Here is an 18,417-nt window from a genome sequence, read left to right as displayed (position 1 = left end):
CTAACCCTGGTGTTTCTCACCAGCCCAAAGCTCTTAGACAGGAGCAGAGGAAAGACGGTGGTTTTGGAAGCCGTATTGGGGTGTCCACACATAGCCCATCCCTATTCCCCCCTTTTCTGCATCACTCCCCCTCCTCTCCGCAACACCCCCCACTCCTCCCTCCATCTCCCATTCCTCCTTCCCTCCCATTAACCCCTTCCCCCCATCACCTCTCCACCCCCCAAACAAATCCTACTCCCCACCGCTCCTTCCCCAATTCCTCCTCCCTTAGCCCCTCCCTTCTCCTTCCCCCTCCCCTCGCTTTCCCCGATCTCGCGAGAGCCCAGCACTGGCTCGGCCCTGTGCCCTCCCACTGTCATGGTGACTCCCTGAAGCCGATCAGCCCCAGCCCCAGCCCGGCGTGGAGTTGTCTGGGAAGCTCGGAGCAGGGGAGCGGCGGAGGCGAGATGCATTCGGACGATGTGAGTCCGTGGTGGGGGTTGGTTCGGCTGCGTCCGCCGGCTCCAGGCAGCCGCGTCCTAGCCAATCAGCGCCACCAAGGCAGGGTTGATTCGGTTGCGTCCGGCCGCGTTTCCCTTCCCCTTGCCCACGTGGAAATCAGAGGGGTGCCGAGCATCGGGGGGCCCCGGGCGCTGAGTGGCCGGGAGGGGAGCTCACAGGTGCGAGGGCTGGCTGCAGCTTTGGGGGTGGTTGTTTCAGTCACCCCAAAGCTGCGGCTCCCTAAGGAGTCTGGGTCCCAGCCCCTCTGTGTAACCTACGGACCCACCGGCTCCCAGGGGGCGCTGGCCATGCTGGAACAGGGAAATGTGCCCTCCTCCCCAGCGTTACAGGGGGCTGCTTGCTCTAGTGGGGAAAGCAGACCCAGATCGCCCATGGGGCAGCTCAGGACATGGAGTGGGACAACACTCCCACCTCCTGCTTCCTGGCCTCTGGGGGTGGGAGAAAGGTGTGGTGATGGGCAACCAGGTCTCCTGAATGGCTGTACAGCACCCCTAGTCATAGGGTCTTCCCTCCGAGGCTTGGAAACTGGATTTCCTGCATGGCAGGTAACCATAGGGTCACCCACAGGACTGTCCTGGGAGTGAAAGAGCACGGTCAGGACAAGAGCCTGTGCTCAGGTTAGCAGGTTTGTCCAAGCAGCTATGGCTTCATCTGTGATGCTCATGTGCTAGCAGCTGGCTGCTGCTTTGGCATATAAGGCAGCAAGTTGCATTGCTGTTGTGTGTTTAAATACTGCATGTGATTATCACTGTACCCAACACTATTGTAATTATAACTGTAGAGCTTGGAATGCCCCAAGGCTTTACAGACTGCATAGGAGACATGGTCTCTATCCTAAAGAGCTTTGGGTTAAAATGAAAACATGTGAGAGACCCACAGGGGATGGGGTAGTAGATTACAGGAAGTTCATATCATAGAATCATAGAATATCAGGGTTGGAAGGGACCCCAGAAGGTCATCTAGTCCAACCCCCTGCTCGAAGCAGGACCAATTCCCAGTTAAATCATCCCAGCCAGGGCTTTGTCAAGCCTGACCTTAAAAACCTCTAAGGAAGGAGATTCTACCACCTCCCTAGGTAACGCATTCCAGTGTTTCACCACCCTCTTAGTGAAAAAGTTTTTCCTAATATCCAATCTAAACCTCCCCCACTGCAACTTGAAAATGCTGGTTTAGAGAACCGTGCATCCATGTTAGTGGGTTTTAATATTTTGTTTGGGTTTTTGTAGCTGTTGTTTTACCTTATGAAAACTTATAATAACTTGTTGTGTCAGCAACAGTGCATCCTTCCTTGCTGGTGAACTCACCCCCCAAAACAAACAAAAACAAAGAGAAAGTATGGATACATATGCTGTGCAGGCTCCAAGCTTGGTTTCCTTGCCTGCAATGTGCTGTAGTAGATCCACCTGAGTCTCGGCTCCTGGGTTCTATTCCAGGATCTTCTGCTGACTTTAACCCAGACAATTCACTGCTCTCTGTCTCAATGTTACCATCTGTAAAATGGAAATAATAATCCAGATCTTCCCTCTGATGTGCTGGGCGGCTTGGTTAATGAATGTTTGTAAAATGCTGTGAGAGCCCTGGATGACTGGCTTCTCTAGAAATGCATGTGCTACCCTATGAAATGTACTAACTGACCTCTGGTTTATTCAGGTTGTCTGGGATAGTCTTGGAAACAAACAATTCTGCTCTTACAAAATAAAGTGAGTATGTCAGGATCCAGCTCTGCATCTTGCTCTTCAGATTCCAATTTGAGACCCAGGTTGCTACTGGGAGGATGACTTCCTGGCTGCCAGAGCCAAGTGCTATCTGTTTCAGAATGTCCCTTAGCGCTTTAATTTGACTGCTTCAGGAATTCGGCACATTCCAAAGGCTGGGGTGGAACCAACAATCTGGAATTAAAAGGTTAGGAAGCTCAGGGTGTATCTACCCTGGAATAAAAGACCCACAGCATGGCCGTGGCTGGCTCAGGTCAGCTAACGGGCTGTGGGGCTAAAAATTGATGTGCAGATTTTTGGGTTCGCACTGGAGACTGGGCTCTGGGACCCTCCCTGCTTGTGGGATCCCAAAGCTTGGGCTCCAGCCTGACCCCAAACATCTACCCAGCAGATTTACATCAGCTGACATGAGCCAGCCGCTTGTGTTTTACTGTAATGTAGACACACCCTGAGTGTCTCTGTGACTCAGTTCCCCCATCTATAAACTGGAGATAATCCTTCTCTACCTGACAGCAGCAGTTGTGAAGTTTAATGCAAGAGGACTTGTATAATATGTGAGATTCTCAGATGGAATCTTCCGTGTTAGCGGCTCATCTAAAGTCTCTTCTTTCCAGGACAAAGACACACAACTTTTGCCGCAATGAGTATAACCTGACAGGTCTGTGCAATCGATCATCCTGTCCTCTGGCAAATAGCCAGTACGCAACCATCAAAGAGGAGAAAGGTGAGACTTCTGCAGTGCCCCAGCAAGGGCCTTGCAACCTTGCACGGCCCTACCCCTTGTCTCTTTCACTAGAATCATGGGCAGCTATTGCTCTTTCCTCTGGTTGACAGGGTCCCTTTAAGGCTTCTTTGGGTCTCAAATGCACATTGGTAAAATATCCAGCCAGACATCTGCCATGTATTAAGTAAGGTTGGTGTGTGTGTGTGTCTCTCTCTCTCCAATGGGTTGAATTGCCCAGCTTTGTGCTTTCAAGAATTTTCTTTGTGTTCCTCTTTTCACCTCCCCAGTAAGCTAACTGTAGGCCAGAGAGAATGGCTCAGGGTTCTAAGCCTCAGGTTTGAAGCCCCTAGACACTCTTGGTATGTCTACACTGCCCTGGGTTAGTAGAACTCAAGTTACCAGACTCTGGGTCTGTTAACTTAGGGGTTGAGCATCTACCCTCATTTGTAACCCCAGGTTACGAATTGTTCAACCCTGGGTCCCAACCTGGGTTCCTGCATCTACACTGCATTATGCATGCTGAAGTCCAACTGCCCATATCCCAAACTTCCTTGTGCCTTCCCAAAGGGCCACTCTAGCCCTTTGTTCATGGTGCAGGGTGGGAAAACTTTACTGTCTACCAAACTGGACTGTTCAGAGGACAAAGAAAGTCAGCCTGTCAGATTGTGGGATACTTCCAGAGCACAAGTGCAGTGGGGCTGCATCCAGACTGCAAAGCATTAGGGCTTGAACGCTGCGTGTCAGCTTGACTCAGGCTCGGACCCACCACCCCCAGGAAACCCTAAGTTAGCGTGGTTTGTGTATAGAAAGGAGGAGGGTTAGGTTTGAGTCTGAGTTCGAACCCTGGGTTTACACTGCAATGTAGACATTCCCTCTGGAGCCACAGGGTGGGCTCAGACCCCCTCTGCAGTTCAGTTGTATGAGACCTTTGCCCTGTGTGGGTGTGAAAGCTCCGTCCCAGGGGACTTTCCTCTAAGAGTAGTCTGCCTTGAGGTGTGTGGCCTCCTGCTCCCCCTCGCCCAAACAGCTGTTGGGCAGCAGATTGCTGCTGCTGCTGCTGCTGCCCTCCGCCTTGAAGGTGGCTGCTTCTCTGTAGGGCTGTCTGTGATGCTGTTTGTGGGGAAAGATGCTCTGTGTCTGTCAGTGGTAGCCTTGGCTGAGAGTACAGCAAAGCCATGCATACTCCATGCCAAGTGGGTGAGCCCAGGCTTGCAGCCTTTCACTTAGTTTGTTGATGTTGCAGTAGCTGAGCATGTTACCCTTTGGAGCGTAAGCCCCCCTGTGATGAATGCTTGTGTCTGACATTGGATCCCCGCCTATATTCAGACTGGAGATCTGGGCAAGTGTCCCAGTGCTGGAGTTTTCTGCAGTGACTGGGACGAGCTAAGCTTGTCTCTTGAGTGCCTACTGGTGGTTTGAATGAGTTCATGTTATTCCTCTTTCCCTTAGGTCAGTGTTATCTGTACATGAAGACAATAGAGCGGGCGGCTTTCCCCAGTCGACTCTGGGAGCGGGTGAGTTAAATCTCATACCGAGCCTGAAACTTAATCTAGCAAGTTGACCCATGTCACCGTTGTTTTTTTAAAAAAAATGTTCCACTATTTACAACATATCCAAAGCATTCCTGTTTAAGCCCACCTAAATCAACCCTGATGTTTTTGTCCCTAGGTGTGGGCGGTATAAAGAGCAGGTTCTGATGTGGGTAAACATCTCAGGACCGGCAATGGGATACGGACACTTCCACCTTGGGATTGTTTTAGTCCACATTATTTAAATTTTTCTTAAACATATATTAAAAAGTGTCAGCTGTTCTGGAGAGAACATATCCTCCACTGCTGAGCATTAATGCAGTATATTACTTGTATACTGGCCCTGCAGAACCCTTGTGTCATGGCAGTTTATGGCACTTAACCTAATGAAATGTCTTATGCCAAGAAAATATCCAATGGCAGCGTAGTCCCTGCTTTTCACAGACTATTAGCGCTGTCATTTTACACTGACTGTTTCTTTAACACAGCGTGCCCTGGCTTTCTAGAGCCCACAGCTTGGTCTTGAACTCAGATCTCCCAATTCCCAGCTCTGCCACAGACACTCTTTGAATCTCTCTGTGACTCAGCTGTATAACTGGGATAGTACTTGGGAAGACGTGAAGATACCATGGAGATGGAGGCTGTATAAGACACTAGGTAGAACACAGAATGGATGAATCACTGACCAAACTGCTAGGCTTTCACTGGTAATCTAACCTATGATCAATAGAATCCGAAGCCAGGAATGTTTGAAAAGTGTTCCTTTGATGTAATGGCCAAGGGATTTTTTTTCTTTGAATGTGTCTGGTCTGGTTGGCTCTGGGGATTGTTAATACAGAGACTTGAACCTCTCTCTTCAAATCTGATCCGAGTTAGTCTGATGCTCAGTTCTCATCTGACTGATGGCTGTTCTTTGACCTATCTGTAAAATGAGATGCTGGGAAATAATTCCATTCGCAAGTGTCCATGTCACAAAAGCCATCACCACAGCAAGATCCTTGTATGTAGCATCAGCAGAGAGACCAAAGATTGGATAGATGGACTACAGACTGAATTCCTTTTGTTTTAGAACACACCCATAGTAAGAGATTGGCCCTGTCCCAACGAGCTTACAGTCTAAACAGGCAAGACAGACAAAAGGGTAGGAAGGGAATGTTCCCATTTTATAGAAGAGGAAATAAGGGCCAGAGAGGTTAAATAACTTCCCAAGGTCACACAGGGAGTCTGGGCAGAGCTGGGATTAAAAGCCAGATCTTCTGAGTCCCAGTCCAGTGTCTTAACAGCAAGAACATCCTTCCTCTTGCCCACTGGGCTTCAGAAAAAAGCCAGGGGCGGAAGTGGTCCAGCACCACAACCACCTTAAACTCCACTCCCCTTTGTGAGGATGTCCCAGAATTGCATCTGCTCCAAAGCTTTTCACCCTCCCTCTCTCTGTCAGGTCCGACTGAGCAAGAACTATGAGAAAGCTTTAGAGGAGATAGATGAGAACCTCATCTACTGGCCACGCTTCATCCGGCACAAATGCAAGCAGCGCTTCACCAAAATCACACAGTATCTGATCCGCATTCGGAAGCTGACACTCAAGCGACAGTAAGTGATGACGGTTCACTTCCTTCCCTCTGCTCCATACCATCAGCCTGTCTGCCTCTCTTAGGGCTGGTCTATAGTTCAAAATAAATAAATAAATAATTGGGTCCATCTAACTGAATCTGTTTGAAATTAATTTAGTTACAACCCTAATGTAGATGCACTTAAACTGATTAAAACTGCACTTTTATGAGCTTAGCCTAAGTTTCCTTTGAGAGGCCAGTTTGTGCCAGGTGGGGAGCAGGGAGCATCCTGTATCGGAGGCTGGGGAGGGACTTGAATAAACATTCACTCGCTTGGTGTGCATCAGTGGCCGGTAGACTGAAATCTTCACTAACTGACCTTTTCTCTTCCCCATCACAGGAGGAAGCTTGTTCCTTTAAGCAAAAAGGTGGAAAGGCGAGAGAAAAGGAGAGAGGTAACGTGACTCTTGTGCAGCCCTGATTCTTTCAATGCTTCCAGTTTTTTTGCATCTTGGAAATGAATTGATGCCAACTCCTCTTTCCCCTGGTACTAGGAAAAAGCCCTGATTGCTGCTCAGCTGGACAATGCCATTGAGAAGGAGTTACTGGAGAGACTAAAGCAGGAAACGGTAAGGGTTACCACCTCCCGTCTCCTAGCACAAAAGTGTATCCCTCTGCTAAGCTAGGGGGGTGTTTACCAAGCTCATTCGAACAGCGATGCATGAGGCAGAATAGGATCCAGCCTGCTCTCCCATTGCTGTGTTGGCTCCATGTTTGCTAACAGTTCAGATTTGCTTGTGATCATTAGCTCTGCTGAGATTGGGGAGGCTGTTCTTACACAGCCACTCTTCTGCCTTTGGGGAATGCTGTTGGGAAGATGAGCTCTCTAATATTACGAGGACAGAATTATTGGTCACTGGCTCTGTACTTGTTCATAGCTGTATTTGGCTCTGAGCCTCAGTCCTGAAGTGCTGTATAATGTGACTGGCATAAAATGCATAATAAACCAGCGCTATAAACTAGTGAATAATCTGAGTAGTCTAGCCCACCTGCTAGAGTCAAACCCTTTACGTCCTCAGCATCTCTGTCTGGGCAAGGCCTCTGGCCACCTACAGCAGGGTCAGCAGAGTAAAGGGCTCTCTTGGCCAGGGCTGCAGTGCAGCCTTTAGCAAGGGCTGATGAGGAGAGCTGATTAAAAACAAAGACACATGAGGGGGAATCACTGAAATTTGTCCCTTTTTATCATGTTAAAATATTCAAAAGTTCAGTCTTTTCCACCAATCCTAACAATCAGCTCTCTGTGTGCCCAAGGGGCAAGGCAGCTTGGAAGCTTTATGTAGCAAATCCAGCAAACCCTACCGATGCTCTGAGATTTACCCCCACCTGCCAAACCAGAAACAGGTCATGCAGTTGTGGATCAGGCACTAGATTTCACATAGCTGGGTCACTTGGTACCTGCTGCATGTCACTTCTGGAGGCAGCGCATGCAGGGTTTGGCTACAGTGTGTGACCTGATGATCAACAGATCTGTGCAGGCTAAGATAAGGGGGTGAGTTTGGAGGAGCTGACTCTCATGCTTCAGGGCATTAGGTGACCAATGCAGAGGTCAAGAAAGTAAGTCGTACCCCACCCTTCCTGGGGCACACTGCGAGTCAGGACAGATTTCTTAAGGGCCAGTATCAAATGTGGGATAAATGGATTCTGTGGCCCATTAATCTAATCTAGTTTGGTGTAACCTGTGTTCTTAGCCCTCAGCATGGGGTGGACTATAGCCAAAAGGAGTCAGTTCCTAGATGATCTATCTTCCTGGTATGATTTAAAGCAGGTGCTTGTTTTCCTTTCAGTATGGAGATATCTATAACTTCCCCATACATGCCTTTGACAAGGCTCTGGAAGAGCAGGACGTAGAGAGTGAAGCAGAGTCTGACACGGAGGAGAAGGAAGAAGAGGAGGAAGACGAGGTAATGGTTGTAAAATTCTCCCATCAGAGTGGGGCAGTTAAGCCATGACTGCTGTAGTGCTGGACCCATTTTATATATATATATATATATATATATATATATATATATATATATATATATATATATGCACATGGGGTTGTATGAATTTTGCAGAAGAGGGATGTATATGTAGACAACTGCATATTAATATTCACTCACGTCTCCATTCTCCTCTCTCTTATTGCTAGCCAAGTACAGTGGGAGTCTGGCTTGTCGCTTTGTGCCTAATCCCTTCCTCCTACCCCAAAGCTCTTTGCAGATGACTCCACTGTCTGTAACCTGTTACGAGTGTTAAAATCCCTTACTAGAGAATCAGTGCCAATAATTGGGGGATTTAGTCCAGAAAGTAGTCAGATTGTAGAGATACCACTGTAGCTTGCAGAAGGCAGCATGCTGAATGCTGCTTCTGCAGTTAGTAGTGGTCCCTGCTCAGCAGAGACATCAGGCAAATGCATCACTAGCTGCTGGAACTGGCCCTTTGTGAATGCTGTGTGGTGGGGAGAGCAAGTTACGGTTAGTTCATCATTTATAGTTTTGAGTCTTCTGTGTAGCAAATGGGGAACAGTGCTACAGGCTCCCCTGTAAATTCAGCTCTATAGATGGTCCAGGACCCTGACTCCCAGTATCTGAGTGGGTTGCACACACCCTTCCTACAGTGACATTCCCCCACACTCCAATCCTCGTGCAGTGCATCCAGTCTAGATGCTCAATTTCTGACCTGATCTCTTACAGGACGCTGACAAGAGGGAGTTTGTAGAGGTAGATGAGAGCGACCTCAGTGACTTTGAGGTATGTGAAACACCCTGATAGCCTGATCCAGCTACGCATCAAATGGAAAGGGGCATAATGCATGTGCAGTGATACAGATACCAAGAGTTCTGGCCCCAATCTTGCTCAATGATTACACTAAACCGGCTGAAAGGTTATAGCTAACCTTAGCGCATGAAGGGATGTTAAATCAATGGAATGCAGCCCCGATCATCCTGCATTTTCAGTCCTCCTGTAACTGCCCAGTTTAGCTCCTTTTCATTCCAAACATCCTCCCCTCTGGCTGTGTTCGGAGCTGTGTTCATGTGATTAATGTCAGAGCAATTGGATTCACATGTTGTAATATCAGACTGCAGCGTATTCATTCTGTTCCCTTCAAAGGCAGCATGGAATAGACAACAGGGAGCCAGGACCTACACGATGGGAGTAATGCATTTGCAGAGGAGTGGAGGCTTAGTTAAAGTACAGTGCTTTCAAGTCAGTATCTATATTAACCCTCCTGTCTTCCCTCCTGTCCAGGACATGGATAAGCTGGCGACAAGCAGTGAGGAGGAGCAGGATGACAAATCCTCCAGTGAGGAAGAGGAGAGAGAGATGGCGGAGAGAACCTGTCACTCCAAATCCAAGGGCAAAGCTCCTGTGAAAGGACCAGTCAGGACAAAACGAGCCTACATTGAAATAGAGTATGAACAGGAAACAGAACCTGCATCCAAATCAAAAGCAACCTGACTCCTTCGAAAGAGGGTATAACTTGAGCTGTATGCTGGACAGTGGGACTGTATAGCTGGAGGAGTATGACAGTGTGACTTTAGCAGGGGGCATTTTGACAGGTGCAAAATCAAATTTAAATATTTTAATATAATAAAAAACAAAAAAGCAGGTTCTGGCTATTAGTAGCTATGTCTCAGGTGTTCTCTTGCACTTGCCTGATGCATGCCCGAAGGCTACAGTTGTCACAGCTGTGGTAGATTCCTTCAAGCAGGATCTGAAAGGGGAAAAGCACAAACACCTCACTTTCAATGCTGTGTGGCCCTCAAGCCTTCCTCATATGTTTCTACTCTCTTGTTAACCATCTTCATTATGTTGTAGCAACCGGAAAAGGATACTGCAAACACTGAGGCACTATGGGGTGATAGTGTCCCAGCACTTCAATGGGTCATTTTTATATCTCCACAGTTTCCCTATGTATGCATCTGAGTTACCTCCTGAGCCACCTCTGCATCACCTAGAGAAGAGGACACCTGACTGTGTCTGTCTATGTGCCTTTATGGTTACATGCTAGCCCAGAGAGCCTTACAATTCCATAAGGGTGGTGTGTTTAGCTGTCTCCCTTGACAGGTGCTGCTGTGGACGTCAGGACTTTGCTAAAGGAAAACAAAAAAAAGCCCCACGTGCCCAAAGCCCTTCTACCTGATATTCTGTCCTAAAAAGTCACCAGTGCTCTTTTTTTCCTTTTAAAGAAACATTTACAGAATGGGACTTGGTTGGAGTCCTTGGCTCACCTTCACTTGCCCCTGAGAGCAGTGATCCAGCAGGATCAGGCACTCTGTGGCCCCATGGAGCAGAGATGTTTTCACTGGCTGTGTCAGGCCTCCATCAGTAGATACGTCCCAAATCATCCTCAGCAGGGCCTTGAGGAGCATAGCAAGCCTGCATGCCATTCTGTGATGGAAAACAGACACTCTGAATAAACTCTTCCCAAGCCTGTCTCTAGGATGGTGGAGAATAGGAGAAAGCATGCCCTAAACTCTGCGGGCAGTAGGAGCCACTTACTAGAGAGTGCCTGTCTGCCATTCAGCTGTGCATTGCTCTAGACTGCCATTGAGCTCAGCTGTGATCAAGACAGCAGCCTAAACTACATGCTGGGTTAGAAAACACTTCGGAGGCGGGGGCAAGAGGCTCATTTTTAAAGCAGCGAGAGTAGTTTAGCATTTGCCTTATACCACAAATGCTAGGAAATACTGCCTGACAGAACATGGCTTATACAGTGTGTTCCCCCTCCCACTTCTATTAAGTCTCCCCCATTTAGTCACTTTATTCAGCAATCCAGGGTCTGAATCTATAGCATGGTAGCCTGCCGTGTGTTAACATCCTCTATGGACGTCGCTACAGTGTGGTGAAAGCCCGGCAGTACGGTGTGGCTTACGCAAGCGTGCCAAGCTGCACGCTAGGACTTGGACGGTGCTCTAGCAATGTCCACATGGGGTGTTACCACACAACAAGCTGGTGGGCTGTCAATTCACAGCCTGGCTCACTGCACAGTAACCTGCTGTCTAGAGCCACCCATGTGATTTGAACGCTCCTAAAATGCAGGCAAATACTGTGGCCATGAGGCAGAATGACTAAAATGTTTTAATGTAACCACCAGGGGGCATTCATATTCCCTGAATACAAAGGAAACTGAGTATTAAAGATTGCATAGATAGGACTAAAGTCAATATAAAGTGCTGCTTAATTCATCCTAAGATCTACATGCAGGAAAAAGAGCCTTAGGTCCTGCATGTGGTAATTCTTCCACAGTTGCCAAGTGAGGCCAAAATGAGGACTGGTCTAGCTGTGGGACTTTCTCAACTAGCAACGCGTAGAGGGGATTTCAGTGCTGTGATAGGAGTGAGTCCTGTTTACATAGAACTTAAGACTAGAGATCCATTTTTCACACGGTTCAAAACATCTTCCTCAGATCCCCAAGCAAGTGTAGCTCAGTAAGAGTGAGAGCATTCAGGTTTTGCTTCCTATTATAGCTATAAAAGTGGCAAAGAGTCCTGTGGCACCTTATAGACTAACAGACGTATTGGAGCATAAGCTTTCATGGGTGAATACCCACTTCATCGAATGCAATACGAAAGCTTATGCTCCAGTATGTCTGTTGGTCTATAAGGTGCCACAGGACTCTTTGCCGCTTTTACAGATCCAGACTAACACAGCTACCCCTCTGATATTATAGCTATGTCTCCTAAAGGTACCTTGGCCAGCCATGCTGTATGGTGCACTTCAGTGTCTCTAGTATTCCCAATCTGGCTGCTTCATCTGGACTATCACATACTTCCAGGTATCCCACAATTACGCGCTCCAGCCTCTTCAGGTGCTGTGCTATCAGGATGCCAAGTCTGCCAAGACAAGAAAAGTCATGGAAGGAAGTTACTGTGGCCAATAAGTAATCATCGAAGGGCTAATGCACAGTTCTTACCTCTTCACAAAGGCAGGTAGGTTCCTGGCATACACTCTCCGGAGTGGGAGCCGGTGTTCTGCTTCCATGTGAGTCAGAACTAGCTGCAGGACCTCATGACATGGAGTAGCTGCTCTGGGTTCCTGGGACAGCCGCTGCGGGGATCTCTCCAGAACCAGCAGCAGGTCCAGCAAGCACAACAGCACCACCTGATGCAATGAGAAGCAGGGAAGGAGTCACAATGCAGCTCCTTTGGTAGTCTGAGGGCAGTGGCTCTCAACCTTTCCAGACTACTGTGCCCCTTTCAGGAGTCTGATTTGTCTTGTATACCCCCAAGTTTCACCTCCCTTAAAAACTACTTGCTTACAAAATGAGACAAAAATACAAAAGTGTCACAGCACGCTGTTACTGAAAAATTACTTTCTCACTTTTACCATATAATTATAAAATAAAATTGATTGGAATATAAATATTGTACTTACATGTCAGTGTATAGTATATAGAGCACTATAAACAAGTCATTGTATGAAATTTTAGTTTGCACTGACTCCGTTAGTGCTTTTTAGGTAGCTTATTGTAAAACTAGGCAGATATCTAGATGAGTTGTACCCCTAGTTAAGAACCCCTGTCTTGTATGTCATTCTTTCATAGCCTTTCACATCTTTGGCCTCTCTATATAGACTGTGAACAGGGGGGCCAGGAGGTGGGGTCCTTTTCCCTGTCCATTAAGACCTAACCGAGATCCAAATTAATTTCATATGGGGGCCACTAGCCAATTGTCAGATACTAATAACCTAAGGCTAGATTAGAAAGGGTGACCTAGAAAATGGAGGTTCTATATCCCAATCCTCTGAGCTATCCATTACATTAATTAAAATCCCAGTAGGATCGATCAAGGTTTAGGCTAAACCCCAGTGGCTTACCTGAATGAGCTGTGCCTCCCGTACGTAGAGGTGATGGTACAGTGCATGGTAGACAACCTGTGCCCTGTTAAACTGGTTCAAATCTGCAGCTGGCTGCAATAAGAACGGAAACATCTGTGTGTAATTCAATGTGATGGAAGATACACCACATTCAGCAGTTCTGTACAAAGCTGATCACCTCAGCTCTGTTAGAAGGAACAGGATACTAGCTCTGCTGCCCTTCACAATACAGGGAGAGTGCAACACCACATCTATGCTTTACAAACCAGGGCTATTAAAATACTGCTCCAAATGACATACCGCAAGCAAGGAGTGCTGTTTGTTTAATGCTTAGAGGGAACTGGGAAACAGGCCATGAGTTCTATTTCCATTACTCACCATGTGGCCATAAGTCTGTACCTTTTTTTAAAAACCATCTTTAATTGCTGGGTGCATATTCACCAACCTTGCAGGAGGGGGGAGATGGTAAATGTATTTGTAACTATAAAGTGCTTTGAGATACTAAGTGAAAGGTCTAGAGAAAAGCAAAGTGTTATTATTAATAAACCGAGTTCCTGCTTAAGCTACAAAACCGCACACAGCAGCACTGCTGGAAAACCCCCACAAAACTAACTTTAAAGTAATTAGGAACATATGTGGAAATATTTTAAGATGTGCCCAGCATCTTATAAATAGCCCTGATTAGCATCCACCTTTTCATGAGTCACACACAGATGGATATGAATATTTTCCAGCTGCCACTATTACTGCAGTTTGAACACTAGAAAAATGAAGCTGAGAATTGGTGTGCCATGTCCAGTCATCTTGAGAGTTAACAGCATAGCCAGGAATCCTGACTCAAGAGTCCTCTGCTCTAAACATTAGACCACAGTTCCTCCTTATGTTTGCCTGTGGCAACATGGTCCCTCCTCCTCCCAGCAGTGATCTTTCCTTACCACATTGAGAATGATATGATGCAGGCAGCACACACCCAGGATTTTATTCTCCTCCTGGTAATCATCTGAGAGGAGCAGTGATGGTGGGAGGACATTCTCCAGGTGACGGCTAAGCCATGGCCGGGTGACTTGACACAGCGTCCAGGAGAACACATGCTTTGTGGCAGGGTTGTGCTTCCACGTTTCTCTAGAAAAATGCATAAAGCAAACATTACCCTAGTGGTTTCACTGCAGCATCGCACCACAAGATTCAGATAACAGACCAGGACTAGCACGTGGTTAGGGCAGACTTCTGTTCTTTTTTATATGCAAACCCTTTCCCCCTTTAAATCAAATAGTTTCTTGCTCTGTAAAGAGTCTTTGACACTTTAACCAGCAAAAAGGTGACAAGGCAATTAGCAGCAGAAAGAAGATTCCAAGTACGTAAACCATTAACATTTTCACAAGAAACCACAAATTATTATTATTATTTTAACTATTTACATGTTTAGAAAGTTTTAAGAGGTTTACAAATCCTTGCCATGTAAATATCAGACACATAACAATAATCAATCATTGCAACAGTGACTTTTGTTTAGATTAGAGAAACATTATACAGTAATATAATCATCCGTTCTCTCTATTTAACTGTGTTACCAAGTCAGCATCTTTATGCTACCCATGACCTGTTGTTTCTTTAGCCACTGGGTTTGGGTGCCTTAGTTTTGGAGTACACCTTTGAAACCCCTTGGGCCTGCTTTTCTGCAGAGCTCCCATTAACTTCAAGGAGAACAAGTGCAAGAACAGGCCCCAGACAGGTACACTGTTTATTTCAGTAACATGTGCTGAACAATAACCAGGCCAGAGGGGCAACCAGCAACTTCCGCTACTGGGGCAGATGTGCATACAACTTCTAGGGGTGGGGGTGAAATCCAATGTTTGGCTAATTGATTCTCCCCAACCTAGGCACCCACACTGATCCCAGCTACTTGCCCAATCTTCTCAGTAAAGCTTAGACACTAACAAATTTGTCTGAGCACAAGCATCCGATGAAGTGAGCTGTAGCTCACGAAAGCTTATGCTCAAATAAATTGGTTAGTTTCTAAGGTGACACAAGTCCTCCTTTTCTTTTTGCGGATACAGACTAACACGGCTGCTACTCTGAAATCAGTAAAGCTTGTTCACTGAACTATTTATTCCTGAAATCACAAGTGTCTCAATAGATTCAGAACTTGACCACAGTCCAGGAGTGCCCCTCACCTCACTGCAATGCTCACCAATCTCCAGTCCGTTGACCCACTAGTGCCAAGCCTCACCAAGCAAACCCCCCCAGGCAAGTGATCTTACTCACTTAGTCAGCTCTGGCTTCAGGAGTCTCATCACGTCAGCAAACCTCCCTTCCTCATCTTCGCTTCCTCCCTGGAGGAATTCAGGCACCGACTCACAGCCTGCAACCTGAACTAGAAAGGTCAGCAGTTCCTGTGCTATTGACCGAGACCTCAGGCTGGTCCACGGCTTCTCTGCATGGTGTGTTGCAGCAAAGATGTAGATCAGTCCTAGGCAATGTGGCAGGACCTGCCTCACCACCACAGCACCCAGGGACTTGGATCCCTTGGTAGCTTCCACTTTAGCAAGGAGGCTAAGAAACACCAAGCCAACGTCTGCTGTTCTATCGGCCACTGTGGTGTAAAAGCCATCACTGCTGGGTGGGCCGCCAGTGTCCGACTTCTGCTTCGGCAGAGCCGCATAGTGGCTTAGCGCAGCCACCAAGTCTCCCAGCAACTTGGGGGTTACACTGGGGTGGCAGCCCCCAAACAGCCACTGGCGGTCTGCAGCCTCGAAGAGCGCACGCAGGTCTCTGACCATCCCTGCCTTGGCACTGCCGCTGACTCCCTCCGCTGAGAAAAGCGACAAGATTTGGGAGAGAACCTGCTCTGCTGGGGGGGCAGTGACAGCTGGGCATTCGGGGTCTCCCCTGTCTGGCGGGCTCTCCAACTGCAGGGATTTCAGCAGGCTGCTGAGCTCCATGGTGCTGATTGCAGAGACACCCCCGCCCGGCCCGCCACCCTTCCTATACTGATCCTAAGTCCTGACCACAACCACCCCCCCTACACGCTGTCCCTCACTGATGGACCCCACACACTGACCCCAATCGCCTCTCCCTATACTGACCCCTGGCTCCACCCTCTCCACTTACAGTTGGGGGGGGCAGTGTAACCCCCTCACCCTTAAATCCTGACCACACCCCCTCTGCTACACTGATCCTAACCCTGCATCCTGACTCGCCCAGGTCAGCCTGGCACCCCTCAGGAAATGTCTTCAACAGCAGGGGAAGGAAAAGACCCTCCCACCCTCCACTGGGCGCTCGTGCCCCTGGGTACAGAAAAACTACCGGGGGGGGGGTTATAATCACCAGTCCTGGCCCCCGCCCTGTAGGGGGGGGGCTAGAGCCCCCCAGGGCACTGAGTCTCCTCCTGAGAAGGGGAGGGGCAATCTCCCTTCAGCAGGGTGGGGGTACCAGGTGTCCCCCCTTCTTCAGGGCAAGGGGTCCCCACCCAGGGTGCAGCCCCCCCCTCCGCGGGCGCGAGTGGGAGACCCAGCTCCTGCCGGGGGTGCACGGCGCCCAGACCCCCGGACCCCTCCAGCCCAGGGCGGGGGGATCCGCGCTCCCCCGGAAACCCCCTTCCCCCCGACTGCCGGAAACCACGCCGCCCTCCCTGCCTTTCCCAGCGCTGTCGCAAAACCCTCCCTCCCTTCCACGTGAGCACAGCGCGGCCGTAAAGGCGGAGAGCGAGCCGCGCTCTCCGGCATGGGGGGGAGGCGGGGTCTGGAGGTGCATATATTAGCATGCGTAATGTACCGGCGGCTCCGGCTCCGATCCTGCCCCGCCACGGGGGCCCGGATGGGAAATAAGGGCCAGCTGGAGCGGGACGGGGCTGAAAATCGCCTCTCGTTGCGGGAGGAGGGGAATCCAGGGGCAGCCCGGGCTGGGGGCGGGCACGCTCCGCTCGCCCTGAGCTGTAAGCCGGTGGCGTGGCCTGGCCCCCCCGAGCGCCGGAGCGCTGGGTTGATCCTTCAGGTTCTGACGCGTGATGAATGGGGGTTGCACACGCCTGTGTGAGATGTGCCGTCCCTCTCTGTTACGACGGGGCACAGAACCCATCTGACCGGAACCTGGGGGGCAGCGAGTGTGGGGGCGTGGCTGGGGGGGGGCAAGTCCGTTCTAGGTTAGAGGGGCTGGGGTGGTGCTCACGTGTCCTGTTGTTGCCTCTGTGTTACTTTGTCTTTAGAGAGGCTGGCAGGCTCCAAATCGGTGTGCGGAGTTGTTAAATGTTACGCAAAGGCAAGGTTTTGGTATGGTTTAGTTTCCTTTTGTGTGTGTGGCCAGAGTGCTACTGGGTGCTCGAGAAAGACTCTTAAACAGATGGTAATGCTCTTTGTACCCTATGTAGAATGTGCTCTTTGGACAATATTTTCAAGTGTGATTCCTAATTTTGGGTGCCTAGCTTGACATGCTTTAAAGGGGTTGATTTTTGCTTTTGGAGAAATTGGGTGTATTTTGTATGCTTAACTTTGGGTACAAAATGACTAGTCATTTTAAAAAATCATGCCCTGGATTTGCAGAAGTCATTTTTATGACCAGGGCTGACTATAACTCTTGTTATGCCTTGAGGTAACAGGTCTTATTTTATCAGGACACTGCATCTTTTTATCTAACTTACAGAATCCCCGTGTGTTTCCTCTGAAATGAGTACAGAAAACCATATATGAGTACAGTCTCTGCTTATTCACCTCAAAACTTTATGTAGGTGGCTATGTAGTCTTCTTTCATAATTATGAAACTGTTATAGACAGGAGATGTGACCTGGCCAAAGTCTCAAAAGCCAGCTGCAGAGTTGGGAATAGAACTCGGGAATTTTGCTTCCACTGTACCAGACCAAGTGTAAAATTTCAAACTGCCTAAATTCCATTATCAAAGGTGACTTATTTTAGCAAATTGGGATTTAGGCACTTTGAAAATTTTACCCAGCTTCTGGATTGGTAGCTTCTGGATTGAGAGCTTCAGCTCTCACAGTGACCTGCTTTGCGACTGGGCAAGTTACTTTCCCCATCTGAAGCCAAGTTTCCTGTATGTAAAGTGGAGATAACAATACTTAATTTCCTCAGTAGAAATGCTTTGCTATCGATGGATGATGTAAGGGGAAATACTATCGTATCTAATTACTGGATAGGTTTTTGGGACAATGCCAGGCAACTGAGAAATCCCAAGGAAGTGGCGTAGTTGCTGAGCTAACCAGACTTCCTTCCATGTGTCTGATGTTGTGTGACTTTTCCTGTTGCGCCCGACAGATGGCAGTAGGGAATGCATGAAGTGAACGTTCTTATTAAAATTGCCAGATATCTCATAACAATACATTTACAGAGTTGTATTTGGAATGCTTTGTGCATCAAGGACTAAATGATCTCTGCCCCATAGCCCCCTTGGTCTCTCCTATCACACCAGCCCCAGAGAACAAAGATGGAATACAGAGCTGGGATAGAGGTACAGATTTTATGTCCCTGCAATTTATCCATCAGCCACTAAACTCTGATTTTACTAGCCTGAGAGAAATGGCCCAAGAAATAC

At 48.2% G+C, this 18,417-nt stretch overlaps 2 protein-coding genes and 1 non-coding gene across 4 annotated transcripts; 2 read left to right on the top strand and 1 right to left on the bottom strand.

Moving 5' to 3' along the window:
- Nucleotides 1-307: 307 nt before the first annotated feature.
- MAK16 (MAK16 homolog) lies at nucleotides 308-9,666 on the top strand. Of its 2 annotated transcripts, XM_048829212.2 has the most exons (10): nucleotides 308-461; nucleotides 2,152-2,201; nucleotides 2,831-2,940; nucleotides 4,390-4,454; nucleotides 5,908-6,059; nucleotides 6,420-6,474; nucleotides 6,574-6,648; nucleotides 7,864-7,980; nucleotides 8,752-8,808; nucleotides 9,307-9,666. In XM_048829212.2, the coding sequence occupies exons 1-10, from the start codon at nucleotides 447-449 to the stop codon at nucleotides 9,514-9,516; spliced, it is 906 nt and encodes a 301-aa protein (XP_048685169.1). In that variant the 5' UTR covers nucleotides 308-446; the 3' UTR covers nucleotides 9,517-9,666. The 2 variants fall into 2 exon arrangements, with proteins under 2 accessions (XP_048685169.1, XP_074979486.1); XM_075123385.1 differs by lacking the exon at nucleotides 2,152-2,201 and having other exon boundaries at nucleotides 325-461.
- Nucleotides 9,626-16,488, bottom strand: TTI2 (TELO2 interacting protein 2). The gene is made up of 7 exons (XM_048829211.2): nucleotides 15,142-16,488; nucleotides 13,812-13,998; nucleotides 12,877-12,969; nucleotides 11,975-12,162; nucleotides 11,751-11,894; nucleotides 10,290-10,449; nucleotides 9,626-9,772 (listed from the first exon to the last, which is right to left on the bottom strand). The coding sequence occupies exons 1-7, from the start codon at nucleotides 15,816-15,818 to the stop codon at nucleotides 9,692-9,694; spliced, it is 1,530 nt and encodes a 509-aa protein (XP_048685168.2). The 5' UTR covers nucleotides 15,819-16,488; the 3' UTR covers nucleotides 9,626-9,691.
- Nucleotides 16,489-16,860: 372 nt separating this feature from the next.
- LOC125626554 (small nucleolar RNA U13) lies at nucleotides 16,861-16,959 on the top strand. Its single transcript, XR_007353803.2, has one exon. It is a non-coding gene; the product is annotated as a small nucleolar RNA U13 (small nucleolar RNA).
- Nucleotides 16,960-18,417: the final 1,458 nt, after the last annotated feature.

The sequence above is a fragment of the Caretta caretta genome, chromosome 26, assembly GCF_965140235.1.
Source record: "Caretta caretta isolate rCarCar2 chromosome 26, rCarCar1.hap1, whole genome shotgun sequence".
In the NCBI taxonomy this organism is placed as follows: Eukaryota; Metazoa; Chordata; order Testudines; family Cheloniidae; genus Caretta; species Caretta caretta.
The sequence above is the reverse complement of the archived record's forward strand: the minus strand, read 5'-3'. Positions and strand labels throughout refer to the sequence as shown.

What these genes read in the sequence shown, in the direction of transcription:
- MAK16 (XM_048829212.2), top strand. An exon ending in TTCTGCTCTTACAAAATAAA is followed by an intron (nt 2,202 to 2,830) that starts GTGAGTATGTCA and finishes TCTTCTTTCCAG; the next exon opens with GACAAAGACACACAACTTTT. An exon ending in GCGACCTCAGTGACTTTGAG is followed by an intron (nt 8,809 to 9,306) that starts GTATGTGAAACA and finishes CCTCCTGTCCAG; the next exon opens with GACATGGATAAGCTGGCGAC.
- TTI2 (XM_048829211.2), bottom strand. Translation starts at nt 15,818, where the DNA reads ATGGAGCTCAGCAGCCTGCTGAAATCCCTGCAGTTGGAGAGCCCGCCA. An exon ending in GGGAGGCACAGCTCATTCAG is followed by an intron (nt 12,163 to 12,876) that starts GTAAGCCACTGG and finishes TCATTGCATCAG; the next exon opens with GTGGTGCTGTTGTGCTTGCT. An exon ending in GCTCTCAGGGGCAAGTGAAG is followed by an intron (nt 9,773 to 10,289) that starts GTGAGCCAAGGA and finishes TTCCCCTTTCAG; the next exon opens with ATCCTGCTTGAAGGAATCTA.